Source organism: Myotis brandtii, unplaced genomic scaffold, assembly GCF_000412655.1.
Source record: "Myotis brandtii unplaced genomic scaffold, ASM41265v1 scaffold796, whole genome shotgun sequence".
NCBI lineage: Eukaryota > Metazoa > Chordata > Mammalia > Chiroptera > Vespertilionidae > Myotis > Myotis brandtii.
The window spans coordinates 932,722-950,389 of record NW_005371207.1 but is presented as its reverse complement, the minus strand read 5'-3'; the positions used below and the strand labels follow the sequence as shown (position 1 = coordinate 950,389).

Sequence of the window (17,668 nt, the reverse complement as noted above, 5' to 3'; positions counted from 1 at the left end):
CTTCTCAAAGTGCTGCCATGTTACAAATATAATTATGCCTTAGTTAGCTTTGGCTTTAGCTCAAAAAGTTTCTCATTCTTCATTTATGTTTATTAACTCCTTTCTCCTGTTCAACTTTCTCCCCCTTTTCTTTCACAACAGAAAAAAGTCAGACACTTAGATTTGGGAGCAGTAATAAAAAAAAATGAGTCTTCAGAGATTTTACTTTAATTAAAAAGAGCTATGTTTGCTTACCATCTCCCTACATGCAGTGAAATTCCTGGAAGCTGGTGGACAGAGAATGGAATATGTGCATCTGAGCGTGTGCATGAACAAGAACAAATAGTAATACAGTAGCTTTGTATTACTTGGGAGTCTCTACAATTCTAATATTTTCCTGCACAATTTAGACATCATATAGGGCTATTCAGTTTTTAAATGTATATTTATATTTTCACAAACTCAATGATTTTTTCTGAATAAAGAACAGAGAAAACCCATGATTTGTTTTTCCTATTATTTTCCTAAAGAACATTGTTTTAAATGATTGTCTGTAGTCTTTTTTAAAAAAAAAATATTTTTATTGATTTCAGAGAGGAAGGGAGAGGGAGAGTGAGATAGAAACATCAATGATGAGAATCATTGATTGGTTGCCTCCTGCACGCCTCCTACTGGGGGATCGAGCCCATACTTGGACATGTGCCCTGGACCGGAATTGAACCTGGGACCTTTCAGTCCACAGGCTGATGCTCTATCCACTGTGCCAAAATGGCTAGGACTCTAGTACAGATTTTTTAAAAAGTATCACTAGATCCAGCCCAGCTTCATGTGTTCTGAACTCTAGAGAGCAGAATACAAGTGAAGTCTTTGACAGTTTTATGTCTTGCGTCCCAGGTGATGATAAAGGACAGAACAAGTTTAGTCTACTTGGCCCCCGTCCCTCTAAGCTTCTCCTTTGAGACAACTGAGATGTCAACAATTGCACTGGGCCTTGAAAAGGGTAGATAAACGGCAGGACACAGAATTCCTGGGTCAATGTTTGGGGGACACGCGTATTAAATGAAATTAGAAGTATTGTTTTCCACTCACACGCACGCAGGCTAACAGCAAAAGAACATGAAGACATTATTATTGTTGTTAGTGGAGCTGATTTCCTTTCCAATCAGATCACTGTGCTATTTCCAACATGGTTTCTAAAGGAAACCGACAGCACTTACATTGTACAATGTGTGAGATCAAGAGGGCAGCGCTGGTGTCATTACACGTCAGCCTGCCCTGAGCCAGGTCCTGCTTCACTTGCAGAGCAAACAGGTACCTGCAAACAGAGAGAGACGGGCGTCATAAACACAGAGGTGAGCTATGGAGGGCGGGGAAGGTCGGCATCTAAGTCATGCTCACCCCTGGCAACCTGTCCGCACCGTGAGCAACTAAAAAAAAGGTACAAAAAAACAAGGAAAAGAAAGTCCGCAAGGCTGAAATTAATTTCTGAGGCCTCTGACTGCCATGTAAATACTCACAGTTCCCTGAAGGACTGGGAGACACGTGCTGTAATCTTTCCACGCAGTGAGTAATTCGTTTCATTTTATATGGAGAGAAGCAGTGGTTAAATATATGAAAGTCCGCAAGGCTGAAATTAATTTCTGAGGCCTCTGACTGCTGCGTAAATACAGCTCCCTGAAGGACTGGGAGACACGTGCTGTAATCTTTTCACGCAGTGAGGAATATGTTTCGTTTTATATGGAGAGAAGCAGTGGTTAAATATACGACGATTACTTACCACCCTATATATTTTTGCAAGGTAAAGCAAACAATTAACTTTTTTTCACAGAACAATATACTAAAAATGGCTTTATGGCTCAGACAATAACAATAGTTCATTATGGTTAGTTAATAGCTTTGCAACAGGAAATGGAAAGACAAGGGTATCTTTTTTTGGTGCAATATTCACTTAGCCACTTCCATAAGTTTCAGCTCTCAGATGTATAAAAAGATCAATTTATTTTGAAATTCTTTTCTTTATATTGTAGGATAAAGCAAGTAAACACTTTTGGCAAAAGAGAAAAGAGGTATTTATAAAGCAACGAAATTAGGGGGAAACAGTCAATGTTAAAATTGATTTGAAAATATCAGTATGAACTCATACATTTTCAGCAAAGACATTTAGTAGTTTTGCCCACTGCCTAGAAACAGTGTCATCTCAGAAGAAACTCGTACCAAACAAACCAGATTCTGGCTCCCACCCAATTACCCCTTGGAAGGACACAGAGAAATGTAGATTCCAGGTTGCGGTTTGGGAAGGTGCAAAATGAGTCTGGAATATCTAGCTATGCCAGAAAGCAAGGCAGCTTCCCAAAACAAATGTGTTGCATTGAAGGGGCATCCATTGGCCAAAGTGGCAACAGCTTGAGTAGCAACAAGAATGATTAAAGTGAATGGAAAGTTCAAGATTTCATATAACGATACTAAAAAAAGAAAGAGAAAACAGGAGAAACAGAATGTGTCACCAATTTGAGGAGACTATTATAGCAATTCTTTATTCAAAAATTGGTAACCCATGACCAAGACAGTGGTCATGTAATCTGTCTCTCCCGTAGGAAGGGTACTTGGACTATGTCCAGATAGTCCAAGTGGATGAGGCAGAGTTTTATCTTAGAGAAGAATGCTAACTAATGGTGCAGCAGGAATAACAGAATGAGAAGATCCCCATTCTACCACCGCTAAAGAAAATATTGACTCTAAGAAGGACTGTTAATTGGTGTAAAAACCACTTAGGAAACTGGACTTTTGCATAGACAAAGCAACATGCACCTTACTTCATAATGGAAAGATCAGAATGCCACCACTCTAGTGATCCATCTTAGCATCATTAATGATATAGGAAGCACACAACATTACTTATGATGAATTCTAGCCAAAAATGTTTAACTTGTATCTGTCAAGGCTTTAGAACTACCAGTTTTCAGGAAATACGGAAGCTAGAGCAGTGGTTCTCAACCTTCTGGCCCTTTAAATACAGTTCCTTATGTTGTGACCCAACCATAAAATTATTTTTGTTGCTACTTCATAACTGTAATGTTGCTACTGTTATGAATCTTAATGTAAATATCTGATAAGCAGGATGGTCTTAGGCGACCCCTGTGAAAGGGTCGTTCGACTGCCAAAGGGGTCGCGACTCACAGGTTGAGAACCGCTGGGCTAGAGGAATAAGCTAAAAAGTACAAGAGGTAAGATATTCTGTTGTACAACTGGCCCAGTTTCTCTACCAAGATGGTATCTTGAGGTCCAAGGACACAATAACCAGACGCAATGTGTGGTCCTTCAGTGAATTTCATTTAGAATAAGCATGTATGAATGGCATGGGGGCGGGGGGAGGCAAATGGGGAAATCTGAGTATGGCCAGGGTATTAGATGAGATGAAAAGTACATGCATATGCAAAGGGAAAAAATCAGAAAGGATGTCACACTGATGTGTTAACAGTAATCTCTGGGCAATAGGAATACAGTATTTTTATCTTCTTAGTCTTGTTTATCTATATATTCTAACTTTCTACACTGTACATTACTTTTGTAATAATGAAACTTTATGTTTAATTTTGTTAAAAAAAGGCTTTAACAAGAACAACCACAGGTTGCCATCAAATGCAATAATACATGGAAACCACAGTGACTAAAATAAAAAGTCAATGAATGTTAGCAACTTTTTTAAGAAAACAAAACTAATCTTCTTTAAGTCATTTAAAAAGTTCCATTATTAAGAACTAAAAAACAAGGCGCAATTCTGTAACCATCAAAAACAGAACAAAAGCTGAAAACAAAACTAAATCACTCATATATCTGCCAATTAATTGTGTTTTCTCTGTTCTCTTCCCCCCGCCCCCCCACCCCCTCTTCTCTCAGGGAAGTCCAAGGGAAGAAGGGCAGAGAATATAAAATAACAAACATCAACATACAGGTTTATATGAGGAGAGGCAGTATAGACCATCTTTCTGCATTAGGTAGTGGTTATTGTCTTTTGAACCCAACACTTCTTAGAGCTACAGGCTTTAATTCTCGCCTATATGGTCAATTTTAAAATAAGCAGGAGGGCTTTATGTTTTACAAACATTACATTCAGAACATTTTAGCATCTCAAATTCCAACATGGGGTCCTGTGCTCACAGGGAGGGATTCAGAGTGTGACGGGCTTCAGGGGCCTTTGGGGACAGTCTCGTGTGGGCTCGAGGTGGCAGTGGGTCTGAAAGATCACACAGTTAGTTAGAGGGCAGTGTCATGATGAAGACTGCAGGAAGGACTTGTCACCCTAAGTACGCGGACCTTTCTGTCCCAGGGCTCTGGTAATACGGGAAAGACTTTCCTGGGTACTGATTTCCGGGTGACAGTTGTAAGTCGAGCATGCTGGCTGCAATCTAACTTTAGAGATTCGGCAACAACTATAATCTGAAGCGATTCCAACCAAATTCATGAGCTAAAGGCCAAGGTGTACTCAGTAGGCACTAAATAAAATTAAACCGGCAAACACAAGGAAAATGCTCAAAGCACTCAAAAGGGCCCAGCCGGTGTGGCTCAGTGGTTGAGCTTTGACCTATGAACCAGGAGGTCACAGTTTGATTCCAGATCAGGGCACAGGCCCAAGTTGCGAGCTTGATCCCCAGGGTGGGGCGTGCAGGAGGCAGCCGATCCACGATTCTCTCTCATCATTGATGTTTCTCTCTCTCTCTCCCTCTCCCTCCCTCTCTGAAATCAATAAAAATATATATTTTTAAAAAGCACTCAAAAGGAAATGGACTGGCTTTAGGATGGGAGGAGGAAGGAGATGACAGTGGGAGAACTAGTCTAGAAGGGCTTCGCTTCCTGGGACTGCAAATCACACCCATCGAATGCCTGCTTTTATTTTTTATTTATTTAAATATATTTTTATTGATTTCAGAGAGGGAGAGGCAGAAACATCAATGAAGAGAGAGAATCACCGATCGCTTGCACGCCCCCTACTGGGGATCAAGCCCACAACCGGGGCATATGCCCTTGACTGCAATCAAATCCGGGACCCTCCAGTTTGCAGGCCGACACTCTATCCATTGAGCCAAACCAGCTAGGGCAGGATGCCTGGTTTTACACATGTCCATTTCCATTTATTTCATTTGGGAGGTCTGATTCTTTTTCCTCCTCAGTGTCATGTCCAATTTCTCTGCCAGCCTAAGAAACACCCTTCAGCAGACCTTGCACAGCAGCAAGTTCCGATAGGGTCTCTCACCATTAGATTTGATTGACGATGGGATGCCCAGTGAGAAGTGTGCCTAAACGCATTAGCATCAGAAAAGCGACTCAGAGCTCTGCAATAAGAAAGCCTGGTAACTTATTTTCCAAAGAGCTCACTCTAGCTTTTAAAACTATACCTAAAAGTCGGTGATTTTCTCCTTTTGTCCATAGGACAGGGTTTTACCACAAGTGCAGTCCGATAATTAGACAGGTACTCAGCTTCCTGTTTAACCACCAAGTGCAATGTAATCTTCCATCTACATTAGTGGGGAGCAGAAAACTGCTCCTGGAAGCCTGAAGAATTAACCACGGGGCTAGAGTCACTGAGAGTCCGCCAAACTATACAGTCTGCAGGCCCGTCTCTGTCTCTCTTTTCCACACATCCCTCGTCTAAATTAGCACTGTCCACGCAGACCTTCTCCTAAGCCCCTCCTCACCGCCATCAGCTACAGAAAAGTCCCTGGAATCTCAATGGTTACATCATTCCACTTTTGCTTACACGGGACGTTGAGAGTGTGGAAGTCAGCATATCAGATCTGGGAGGTCCTCTTCTAGTTATACCTCGTGACAAAGTGGAGAAAGTGATGAGGAGCTTCTAAGTTTCATAGCAATTTTATTCACCCTTGAACCCAAAGAATTCTCTCTTCAGGAAAGATTTTTAAAATATCAGTTAACAGTGGGAGCCAGACAACAAATACTCAAACCCTCTGCATCCAGCTGAGCTGTGTCACGTGGGGGAGTTGCCAGATCGGCCACAGCAGCTGGCAAGACACCAGGCGCACTTGGCCCGAGGGTAATGAGTTGCATGGAATTTTATAACAAGGACCAGAATGGAAGAAAACTACAAACCTCTAAAGGCAATGAGTCATAAAAATGGAAAAGGTGCAAAACTCATTGCAAAGTAGAACGGGGAGGAAAAGTGGGGAAAAATGGATTTATGCTGCCAAGTTCCTAAGCAGGATAGAGCCCCAGTGGGACGCGAGAGGAAAATCCACACGGCTGACCAACAGCTGGACTTGCCCGCAGACTTATTTCAATATTCTGAGCTTGGAGCAATGCATGTTCCCACGACAGGAAGGCTGGCCCCAGAAACGGAGACACAGTAGCCCCAATAATGACACCACATGAAGACTTGTCGTCGGCCCCTCTGCCTTGTGCAGTTGGGTGTAGTAGCTCCAGCTGCCCCTCTCCTTCAGCGTTCTGGCAAACTGCACAGTTCCCAGAGGCCGACGGCTTCTGCAGTTCCCAGCCGCCTCTAACCGCTTCATCGATGGGAGGATTGTAAGTGGAGGCAAACAAGCAGTGGTGACTCATTCAGAAACACAACGCCTTCACCTCTCGCTGGAATCCATGCACCCAATGCCCTTCCTGACGCATCCATGTGATGTCGAGTAGGTGTCTCAAACACAGCCTTGCAGAAGCAAGCTCCTGACTCCCTTCGCTCCCAAACCTCTATTTCCCTCCACCCATTCCATTTATTCATCCCCAACATCCAGCCAGTTGCTTCAGTCAAATCTAAGCATTCCCTCTCCTCCCCTCAGTCTCCATTCCCAACACATCACCCAGTTGGATGGACCCCACCCACCTCCCGCAAGTACTGTAAATGCAGCCACACATCTCCATTTCCACTCCTACGGCCTCCTCTGCCACCACCATCTCAGGCTGGATGATGGCAATCGCTTCCTCACTGGATTCCTTGCTGTCATCCTCCCCACAACATCCACATGGCAACTAGTCTTTCAACAGTAAGGACATTCGGGCCTCTGTCCCACCTCAGTGCACTTCGCTCTCATCGTTCCTGCCATGCGGAGCATGTTTTTGATTGACACCTGTCACTTGTTCCTGCCTTGGGCACTGCCTACTTGGAAGGTCTCCCTCTGAAAATGACTGACAGATCCTCGTTATTTCCTCTGAGAGGCAGCCCAGACTAACCAATCTAAAATCATCACCCAGTCACCTTCTATGCCATCATCCTACTTCAATGACCTAAATCAGGGGTCCTCAAACTACGGCCCGCGGGCCACATGCAAATACAAATATTCTATTTGTTCCCGTTTTGTTTTTTTACTTCAAAATAAGATATGTGTAGTGTGCATAGGAATTTGTTCATAGTTTTTTTTTAAACTATAGTCCGGCCCTCCAACGGTCTGAGGGACAGTGAACTGGCCCCCTGTTTAAAAAGTTTGAGGACCCCTGACCTAAATAAAGAGCCCTACCATTATCTGATTTTTTTGTTTGTTTATTTCATAGATTTGTCTGTTCCCATCAGAGGCAGACTTGTTTTTTCATCACTATATCCCCAGTGCCTAGAACAATGCTTGCACACAGTGTACACACTTCACAAATCCTTTTGACTGGATATCTTCATCCCTTTCTTAAATGATGGTCAGCCACCCAAGATATCGTGCTCTGTATCCGGGATAAGAGGATGAGAAAGGTGCCATCGCCTTGGTCTGGAACAGTTATGTCTTAAAAGGCAGTGTGGCAAGAATTTGGCTGGTCAGACTAGTGTACCCAAAGGGAGGATACTGAAAAGGGAGGCATTTTATTTTCACGTGTTCCCACTGGGCTCTGACCTCCTCTAGAAACCCACGTATTCGCCACAAATTATAAAGGAAGTGGTAGTACTGATGATGATGACAATGATGGTGATGGTGATGGTTACCATCCATGGCGTCCCCCCTGGGTTCCAGCCATTCGATGTGTAATAATGCTTATCCCCAAAACAACCACAGCCAGGCCAGCCTTACAGTCACACGGACACAGAGGAATTGAGACAGGTGCAGAGGGACCAAGTAACTGGCCAGTCACGCAGCTATCAAAGGCAGGACTGACACCCGAGCCAGGCCCGGCCGAGGCTCACGCTTCTCCCACTTGGCCAAGCTGCCGAAGAAACTGACCACAGTTCCTGTCCACCCACCCAGGACAGCAATGAAGAGAAACTCTGAGGTAACATCTTGGCTTCCCAGGAGGGACTCACTTTCCAAAACCGCCTTGTGATGAGATAGATAAAGAGGGAAACTATCCACTTCTCATATCACAGCCTTGAAGAAACAAGACTTCATCACTTCTTGGCCTTTTGGCTAAGATCAAGGGTAGAAACCAGGCTTTAGGGAAAACGTGGTACTTGCCTGTCCCCATGTTTGTAAGCATAACTGGAAGGGGGTGGGGAATTAAATTGTTAAGCACAGAGTGGATGCTGGTTAAGTAGACTTGGAGAAAATGTTAATCAAATGGACTCAGAACATTAACTTTCGCTTCTCCTCGGCACCCCATTGCAATAAACAGCCAACCACTAACCTTGTGAGTTCTTCTTGGAGTTGCGTGTGGTCAGGTGGAAAGAATTTCACCACAAACCTAACAACAACATGCTTTGGCCCTAAAGAAGGAGAAAAAAAAAGCAGTTATTGATTTCCGCTTCAAATGCAATTAAAGAAAAGATTTTCTGAGGTATATTATATACCAAATAATGAGACTCATTCCAAGTAGCCAAGAGTACACCCCAGACACTGAACAACTAAATCACAGTTACTGAATCACATTTTCACACTGTGGGGAAACAAATATCTGTTTTGTGTTGTTTTTTTTTGTTATTGTTTTTTCTTTTTAACGTTTATGTTTAAATTGATTTTTAGAGAGAGAGGAAGGGAGAGGAGAGAGAGAGAGAGAGAAACATCGATGAGAGAGAAACATCATTGACTGGCTGCATCCTGCACACCCCATACTGGGGATTGAGCTGGAAACTCGGGCATGTGTCCTGACTGGGAATCGAACCAGTGACCTCTTGGTTCCTGGGTTGACACTAAACCACTGAGCCACACCAGCTGGACTTGTGTTGTTGTTTTTAAACTGTGACAAAGGTATCACATGGAGGTATTAGACTTTTTCTCTGGAGACTTCAATTGTACCCAGGTTTGAAAGGCATTTTTCTCTTTTAAAAAATGTGCCTAATTAGCTGGTTTTGTCCAAGTACAAGTTTTAGATCATTTTAAAAGGAGATAATGAAAATGTAAATTAGTCATGTAATTTATTATTTTTAACTATCTACAAGGTACAGCTGTTAATGTGTTCATCAAATATGTATGTAGACCTATATGCCAGATGCTCTCCTGAGGTGTGGAGAGAAACCTCAACAAGACCAGGCCGAGCCCCGCCACAGTCAGCCCACGCCTTTTAAGTGCCTTATAAACCATTTATCGATGAGTTCTGACAAAATTAGGAAGCAGATCTGGAAGGGGTGGTAAGGGAGAGATGGTGAAGGAGAAGAATACATTCTGTTTTTAGAATTAAAATAGAACAAACAGGTTATAAACTAAAAGAATAATTTGTAATCTGAGACTGTCTGATGTATCAGCTACAATACAAGGGCAATCTTATGGGTTCTGCCGTTTGGAATGATAGCAATGAGTTTATGTTCTATGAAATATAAGACACTATAACGAAATCCCAATTTTAACAGTTCTCATATGTTTGCTCTACCTCCCGCTATCACAAAGACAGATGTTGTATCATAATTTCTATGCTAACACATTCAAATTTAGGAAAGATACAAAAATAACACATCATAAGGCGAAGATGTCACCAATATACCAAAAATTAGGAGGAAGAAAACAAGGCACAGAAATACCGAAGCCAAGAGAAACTGGGATTTTCCTTAATCACCTAAACATTAACAAAAACCCTGGCATGTCAATTCTGGGTCACAAAATAACAATGAAAAATGGGGAAGATGGGGAGGCCACGCTGTTTCCTCTCAGTTACTTTCACAGGCAAGGGGATTAAAGGAGGGGGCTCAGGCCCTTAGAGAACCTGACGTGAAGCAGATGCTGGCACTAAGTAAAAAGGACCGCTCTTCACACACGGCTAGTCACAGCCCACGGGGTGAACAGGCGCCCAGTGCTGGCCCCCGTCCTCACATTTGCTAATGTGCTAGGAGATTCCCCTCCACCACTAGTAGTTCCGCCACTAGTCGTTGCAGGGACAAATGTCATCATTCTAGACTCTGTGCTACGCCCACTCACCAGGCCTGGGGGCTTCTCTCTGTAATGTGTCTCCCATTTGATCACTGGCCAACCACCCATAAACATTAAACAAACAATGGCGGTTTCATTGTCGGCATCAATAATTGCTTAATTTAAATGACAGCTCAACATCAATTTCAACTGCGTAAGGGCTGTACAGGCACTGTGTGTCCATTTATTACATCCACATAAACTGCTGTAAGTGGCCCGGTGGGGTTTCTTAATGAGACAGAAAAGCAATCCCACGAGGTATTGTGTGCTGCGGGCTCAGCTAAAGAAATGGAGCTTTGTTACCATCCCCAGGCTCTGCCCAGTCTCTGGCTGCAGTGAGGAACTATTTGGAGTGACTTTGAGAACAGAGCTTCGCTCTGAACTTGACCTTGAAGCAGCGAGAAAGGAGGCAGGTCCAGTGCCGAGGCATGATGGGAAGGGAGAGAAAAACCAAGTGTTCTCTTTCCGTCCACCTCTCCTAGACCCTCTTTAATCTCTTCTCCAGCACAGGGTCTAAACCAGCCGTGGGCAAACTACGGCCCGTGGGCCGGATCCGGCCCGTTTGAAATGAATAAAACTAAAAAAAAAAAAGAGACCGTACCCTTTTATGTAATGATGTTTACTTTGAATTTATATTAGTTCACACAAACACTCCATCCATGCTTTTGTTCCGGCCCTCCGGTCCAGTTTAAGAACCCATTGTGGCCCTCGAGTCAAAAAGTTTGCCCACCCCTGGTCTAAACGCAAGCCAGGCTCCCTCCAGCGCTGTTTGCCATTCAGAAATTCAGAAGCACACACACAAGCTTGCATCCTGACTTCACAGGCTTTGAAGAGGCAGGACAGAAAACCTTACACCAATTTATGAATAAACGGTTCCACCTTCCCCTCCCCTGCAAAAGTGACAATAAGAAACCCCCGTTCAGACAAGGCAACTCTATTATTTGGGGGCTTAGTAGCATGGTTTAGTTGTTAATCAAAACCATATTCGATTTTCCAAGCAAAATTTGATTACCAAACTGTTACATATTAAAATTTCAGAACATACATTTTAATAGTACATGGATTCGTGGATGATGAAAAGCAATTATGGGGTAAAATAAAAATCTGTATCACTAAGTGCTTGACGCCACAGGACGGCCGACGTCTAGACGAGGAAACTGTCTGGCTCGATGTTTAACAAAACTGTTACGCAGACGGTGTATACTTACTTCTAATCTGCTTGACAATAGGTTTTAAGAGATCCAGCCACACCTACAAAAGGAAAAAAGAACAGACTGAGACACAAATTCTCAATGAACGAGTGTATTTTGAGTCTTTACTTGGAACTGTTTAAAATAAAGTTTTTGAGTACTGGTGCACTGGAGGCTGTCCCTCTTTTCTCCACAATTCCGTATCTGACATCATCTACCACTTTCACAGGACAGATCCGAATTTGCTAACATTATCCCTAAGCTTCAAAATGAACACCTCTCCTAGACTCAGTAAACTAAAAATTTTTCTACTCTCACTTGTACTTTGGTCACAGTTAGCTGAGTCAGCAAATATTAATGCATGACTGCATGTCTGGCTACAAGCTGAGCGAAATAGGCATGCTCCTTAGTGAAACAAAACATGTGTGTGCGAGTATGAACGGATCGGAAAGGGAATGGCTATCTATAGAATACCGCCTGAGCACCAGACGCTATCCAGAAGCTATGTACCTCTAAGAACAAGGCCAGAAGGATTCCTGTTACCCAGGAGAGAAACCTGAGACGTGGAGAGGTTCAATAACTTGTCCCCGGTCTCTCAGATCTACAGTGGCAGAGCCAGGACTGAAAGAGGCCTGTCCAACTTCAAAGCCCAGACTCTTTTCACACGTACTCGCCTTGGCATGCAGTTTGAGTGGCAACATTTTTGCGAGACTGAGAACAGAGAGAGAGAGAGAGAGAGAGAGCGAGAGAGCAAGAGAGACCAGCTGCCCTTATTAATAAAGTATGTTAACCATATTATCCCATTTCACACATGCTTTTCTTGAAACTCACCTTGAATTTGTGGCCATTTGAAAAGGGTTCTATGTAGGCTCATATTTACATATATGACAAAAACAAGGTTAATGTGCTTAATGTGAAGATGGTTTTATAAGTAAACTAGAGGCCCGATGCACGATATTTGTGCAAGAGTAGGCCTTCCTTTCCCCGGCTGCCGGCACCGGCTTCCCTCTGGCACCCGGGACCGGGGCTTCCCTCGCAGCCCCAGCTTCATCCAGAAGGTCGTCCGGAAGGGACGACTGGTCTACTTAGCATATTACGCTTTTATTATTATAGATAGAAGATATGAGAACGTTACAAAACTTTGCCAAGAACAACAGGTAATTGATGAAGAAAATATGACAATGGCTAAGGAGAAAATGTTCAAATTCAGGAGTTATTTTCACTACAAATGCAAATTTAAATAACCATATACCATTTCCACCCATTAAACTTGCATCTAGATATGCCTGTATGTGCATGGTGCTTGTAGTTTCTAATACCCCAGGGTGCAGGGAGACGCACACTGTCTTCCTCTATTGGTGGATGTATGAATCAGTACAACGTTTCTGGAGACTAATTAGGGAATAATTATCTAGAGGCTAAAAGTATTCTTACACATGCTCTTTCACCCAGTAATTCCACTTTGGGAAATTATGCACAAAAAGATTTATGTACAATGACTGCTAATAGCATTTTTACAACTATCAATAATCTTACAATAACCTAAATAAATAAGTAAAATGGTCTACGTGTATATAACATTACCATGCAGGAATTAAAAATGATGTTCTTGACAAATACTTATGCATGTGGGAAAATGTGTTTTGGAGGTTAAAAGATGTCTTGTCTACCTCTTAACTGCCTTTTGTATTATCCAAATTACCTTAAATAATCACTAAGAATTCTCATAAGGAAAATAACTAAAAATTTTAAGTTCCCACCTATTCACATTAAACTTCCTCACCACTTTTTCAAATAAATAATATTTTATAATGAAACTCTCATTTCTGTATTCCTCAGCCTATATCACTATCCTGTGAGAGAAAAAAATAGTGGCATTAGTTGATTTAGGATCATCTCCACTGTCAGACCCATAAACCTCAACCTTAATGAAAGAGAATAATCTTTCAAAACAGCAATTATCATTTGCAAGATATATTATTTTCCTCCTAAGAATCCTAAAAGATGAATGAGGTGACAAATGTATCTTCCTTTGATAAGAAAACAGATTCAGAGAACAGACGCCCAAAGCTGGAACTTAAACCCTGTTCTTCAAACTCATTTATTAATTCAACAAAATTGTGCTGTGTCCCTATGCTAGGCTCTGGGGAACGGTGAGAAAGCCAATCATGGTCCTTACTTCATGGAGCTTATGGACTAGTGAGGCAGCAGACGGAAATCAGAAAGCCTTCCCAACAAAAATGGAGAACCTGAGACAAATGAATGAGAAGTGAAGGGGAGTCCCCGAGGACTCACAGTGTCTGGGACAGGGAATTTGACCCAGTCATGGGAGAAGCAGCGGTAGAGGGACTGTTTAGGAAACATGCCCCTGAATGTGACATTGTGCTGAGAGCTGCAGGGGAAGAGAGTAAGGAGAACAGATGGACACACACACAGTAAAAACACTTGTCTCGGTGCCTGAGGTGAGAGGAAACCGACGTGGCTACAGAGCAAGGCTGGAGGGTCAGACCCCACGGAAGCCACGTCAAGATTCTCGAAACCGACGTGGCTACAGAGCAAGGCTGGAGGGTCAGGAAGGGGCCAGACCTCACAGAAGCCACGTCAAGATTCTTCATCCTTATCCTAAGAACAAGGCAAAGGGTTTGAGCATGGGGCTGATCCAATCTGACGTGAACGTTAAAAACATCAGTCTGGCAGTGTGAGAACAGACAGGGGGAGCCAGAACAGGTTCAGGCTGACCTGTTGCAATTGTCCAGGCAAGAGAGGATGGGGGGGGGGGGGGGGGGGGGGTGCGGTGCAGAAGTAGAGCTTGGAGAAAGTGGGGGAATTGAAGATCAATTTAAGAGGTAAAATCCAATGGGATTTACTGACGGACTGGATATGGTAGCTGAGGAAGGGGACAATGACCAGAATGACACCAAGATTTCTGCTGTCGGACCCATAAACCTCAACCTTAATGCCCTTGAATTTCATGAGGAAGAGACAGTGTGGAAATGGTGGGACACACTGGTCCAGAGCTCAGAGGAGGCCTGGGCAGGATATCTCCGTTCAGAAGCCGCCGCCACCTGACTCCATGGAGGATAAGGTCGCCTCACAGAGTCCAGAGGATGGAACCCATGAGCACTGAGGACGCCTCCACCACGGAACAGCCAGGTGAAGCACGTGAGGGGGGAAAGAAAGTAAGAAGACAGTCATGGAAGCCATGGGAAGGTGGTGTTTCCAGAAGGCCGAATATCAAGAACTGTGAAAGGTAAAATAAGATGACAACTAGAATATCTGATGGTCCGATGGCTCAGTGATGGGTCAGGAAGCATGGTGGGCGGTGAAGAGGCAGGAAGGATGAAGGGCTTTTCCTTTTAAAAAAACGTTTTTCAATTACAGTTTACTTCCAATATTATTTTGTATTGATTTCAGGTGTACAATATAGTGGTTAGACAATCATATACTTTATAAAGTGTTCCCTCGATATTTCCAGTACCCACCTGGCACCACACATAGTTATTGCAATATTATTGACAACAGTCCCTATGCTGTACTCTACACCCCCGTGACTATTTTGTAACTATCAATCTGTACTTCTTAACCGATGAACGGCTTTTTCAAGAAGCTCAGCTATGAAGGAGGAGGAAGACAAGAGAGTAGGAGTACAGGGGGTAAAAAAAATCAAAATAAGGGCATTGTTTATCTGCTTGTTTTGAAGGCCCTGGGTGCTTTAAAAAAAAGGGGGGGGGGAGGGATTGAGACTATGAGCAAGAAGAGATAACCGATGTCCTAAGGGACCTGAAGTGACTCGAGAAGGTAGCTCTGAAACAGAGGGCAAGGGCTTGAGTTAGAAAGAAAAGCTCTTCCATCGCGGGGAGAGAGAAAGACAGAAAGGCTAATGGCCAATGCAGTTTATATTTCTGTGCTGGGAAGATAAGAAAGTTCCTTTTTGATGCCTTCTGTTTCCCCTGTAAAATCTGAGAGGCAGTGGATTGAGGCAAGCGGAGAAGTGATGTTGCATAAAACACCTAGTTAACTGGGGAATTCCAGTGGGATTCCCAGGGCTGCGGAGCGCCCACTCATGCACCTGCCACCCTGAGCTCTTTCGGCCGCCACGGCTGCCTCGGGAGAAGCACCTCTGAGATCTTTCACCATCGCCAACGCTGCCACAGAATCTGCCTCAACTCTGCAAACCACTCAGGACAGAACAACTACGCTCTGGCAACACAGTTGCCAATTTCAGGAACTGTTTTAAAACATCTCTCTTCTGTTTTTGGCATTTCTGTGGAAAGCATCAAATACAAGCACCGATTTGAGCCAACTGAGCATGTGGTTTTAGAACATGTCGGTCTAGAAACATCAGACTGGCCCGAATTAGCCCACTTGGTCGAGCTCTGCAGCAGTGATGCCACAGGACATCGATCACATCACAGCTGGCCTGGGTGAGACCACCGAACCTCGAGAGCCTATCCAGTCACCAGTTAGATTGACAGCTGCAGAGCCCAGAGAAAAGGTCTTGCACACACAAGACTAAATCTACTACACATGGATGAGCTAGAAGGAGCTCTTCTTACTTCTAAGAAGAAAAATAGGGTTGTTGCTTGACTAGCGTTAAAGCACTGAAGTTTGATATATGGGGAGGGCTACTGGGAAGCATATGAATTGAATCACATCGCTTTAGACAAATCACTTGTTCACTCAACCTAAGTGGAACAGAAACAAGCTCCAGATGAGGTAAAAAGGTGACAAAGCACCACAGTCTTCCTTTCCCTGCCCACAGATCACTAGAGGGTCACAGCTGTCATGATGTATCTCAAACCCCACCCTTCATCCTTTCAACCAAGCCACACGCCCCTGCCCTCTCTAAACCACGCCCTGAGCATCAGAGCACAACCGCACAGCCACATCACCTGGCTGCAAAGGGATCTGGTTAAAATGAATGAACTTCTGGAAAGGTCATTCCCAGTGAGTGGGACTCACCAAATCAAGGAAATTTTCCCCGCTGGGATTTGAAGGTCTAGTGCAGTGGTTCTCAACCTTCTGGCCCTTTAAATACAGTTCCTCATGTTGTGACCCAACCATAAAATTATTTTTGTTGCTACTTCATAACTGTAATGTTGCTACTGTTATGAATCGTAATGTAAATATCTGATATGCAGGATGGTCTTAGGTGACCCCTGTGAAAGGGTCGTTCGACCGCCAAAGGGGTCGCGACCCACAGGTTGAGAACCGCTGGTCTATTGGAAGAGTGTGCCAGGGCTGCCGAGACAAAGTACCACAGAGGAGGCCGGCACGGACAACAGAAATGAATGTCCTCACACTTCCCTGGAGGCACAGGGTGTTGCAGGTTCAGTGTCTTCCGAGGCCTCTCATTGGCTTTCAGATGGCTGCCTCCTGGCTATGTCCTCACATGGTCTTCCCTCTGTGAATGCACACCCCTGGTTTTCCCGGGTATCTCCAAATTTCTTTTTCTTAAAATGGTACCAGTCAGATAGGATTAGGGCCCACTCTAATAGCCTCGTTTTAACTTAATCACCCCTTCAAAGGCCTCGTCTTCAAGAATAGTCACATCCTGACATACTGGGCATTAGAGCTTCAACATACAAATTTTTTTAGGGGGGAGGGGAGGGAGTGTCACAATTCAGTCTGTAAATACTATCTTCCACAATTTGATTTCAACACAGCTTTCCAGCCTCAACGTCCCCAGCTTGCATACATTTTATTCAGGCTCCCTCTCTTCCTCCAATCCCCTCTTAATATCACCTTCCCCTTTGGAATGTGCTCTCTGCACCGAAACACTGTTAGGTGAGAAGAAATGGTTTAATGCCTAGGTATCAAAGTCAAGGCAACATGAGTCACTGTTCCCAAAGCCGTTCTCTTCTTTCCCTTGATAACTGTTTGCCCCTATTATTTTGATGAGTGACATTTTAGGTGGATTTTGTAGGAAACTGAAATATCTGAGGTATTTTGGAAAGAGTCCTATTAAAAGAGATTGATTCATTTATCAGACAGCGGGTAGGGAAAAGATACTGTTTCTTGAGCACCTACTGTGTGCCAGGCACTGAATAGGTGCTTTATACATTCTCATTTAATATTCATAACAATATGGTCATTTTACACAGGAAGGAAGCCAAACTCAGAAAACTTATTAAGTTGCCCAAGGCCACATAGTTGGGGTTCAACATTTGACTCTAAACCTGTGCTTTATATGTAACAAAATATCCTACCCCTCAAAAAGCTAAAGGACTC

At 43.5% G+C, this 17,668-nt stretch overlaps 1 protein-coding gene across 1 annotated transcript in view; it reads right to left on the bottom strand.

The window, feature by feature from the left end:
- The window catches only part of FARP1 (FERM, RhoGEF (ARHGEF) and pleckstrin domain protein 1 (chondrocyte-derived)), a 277,196-nt gene that overhangs the window by 97,404 nt on the left and 162,124 nt on the right, over positions 1 to 17,668 (bottom strand). The window contains exons 3-5 of the mRNA XM_005883626.2: positions 11,456 to 11,498; positions 8,536 to 8,614; positions 1,197 to 1,294 (exon numbers count right to left, since the gene is read on the bottom strand). Of these exons, the coding sequence (XP_005883688.1) occupies positions 1,197 to 1,294; positions 8,536 to 8,614; positions 11,456 to 11,498 (220 nt within the window). The remainder of the gene's footprint in view (positions 1 to 1,196; positions 1,295 to 8,535; positions 8,615 to 11,455; positions 11,499 to 17,668) is intronic.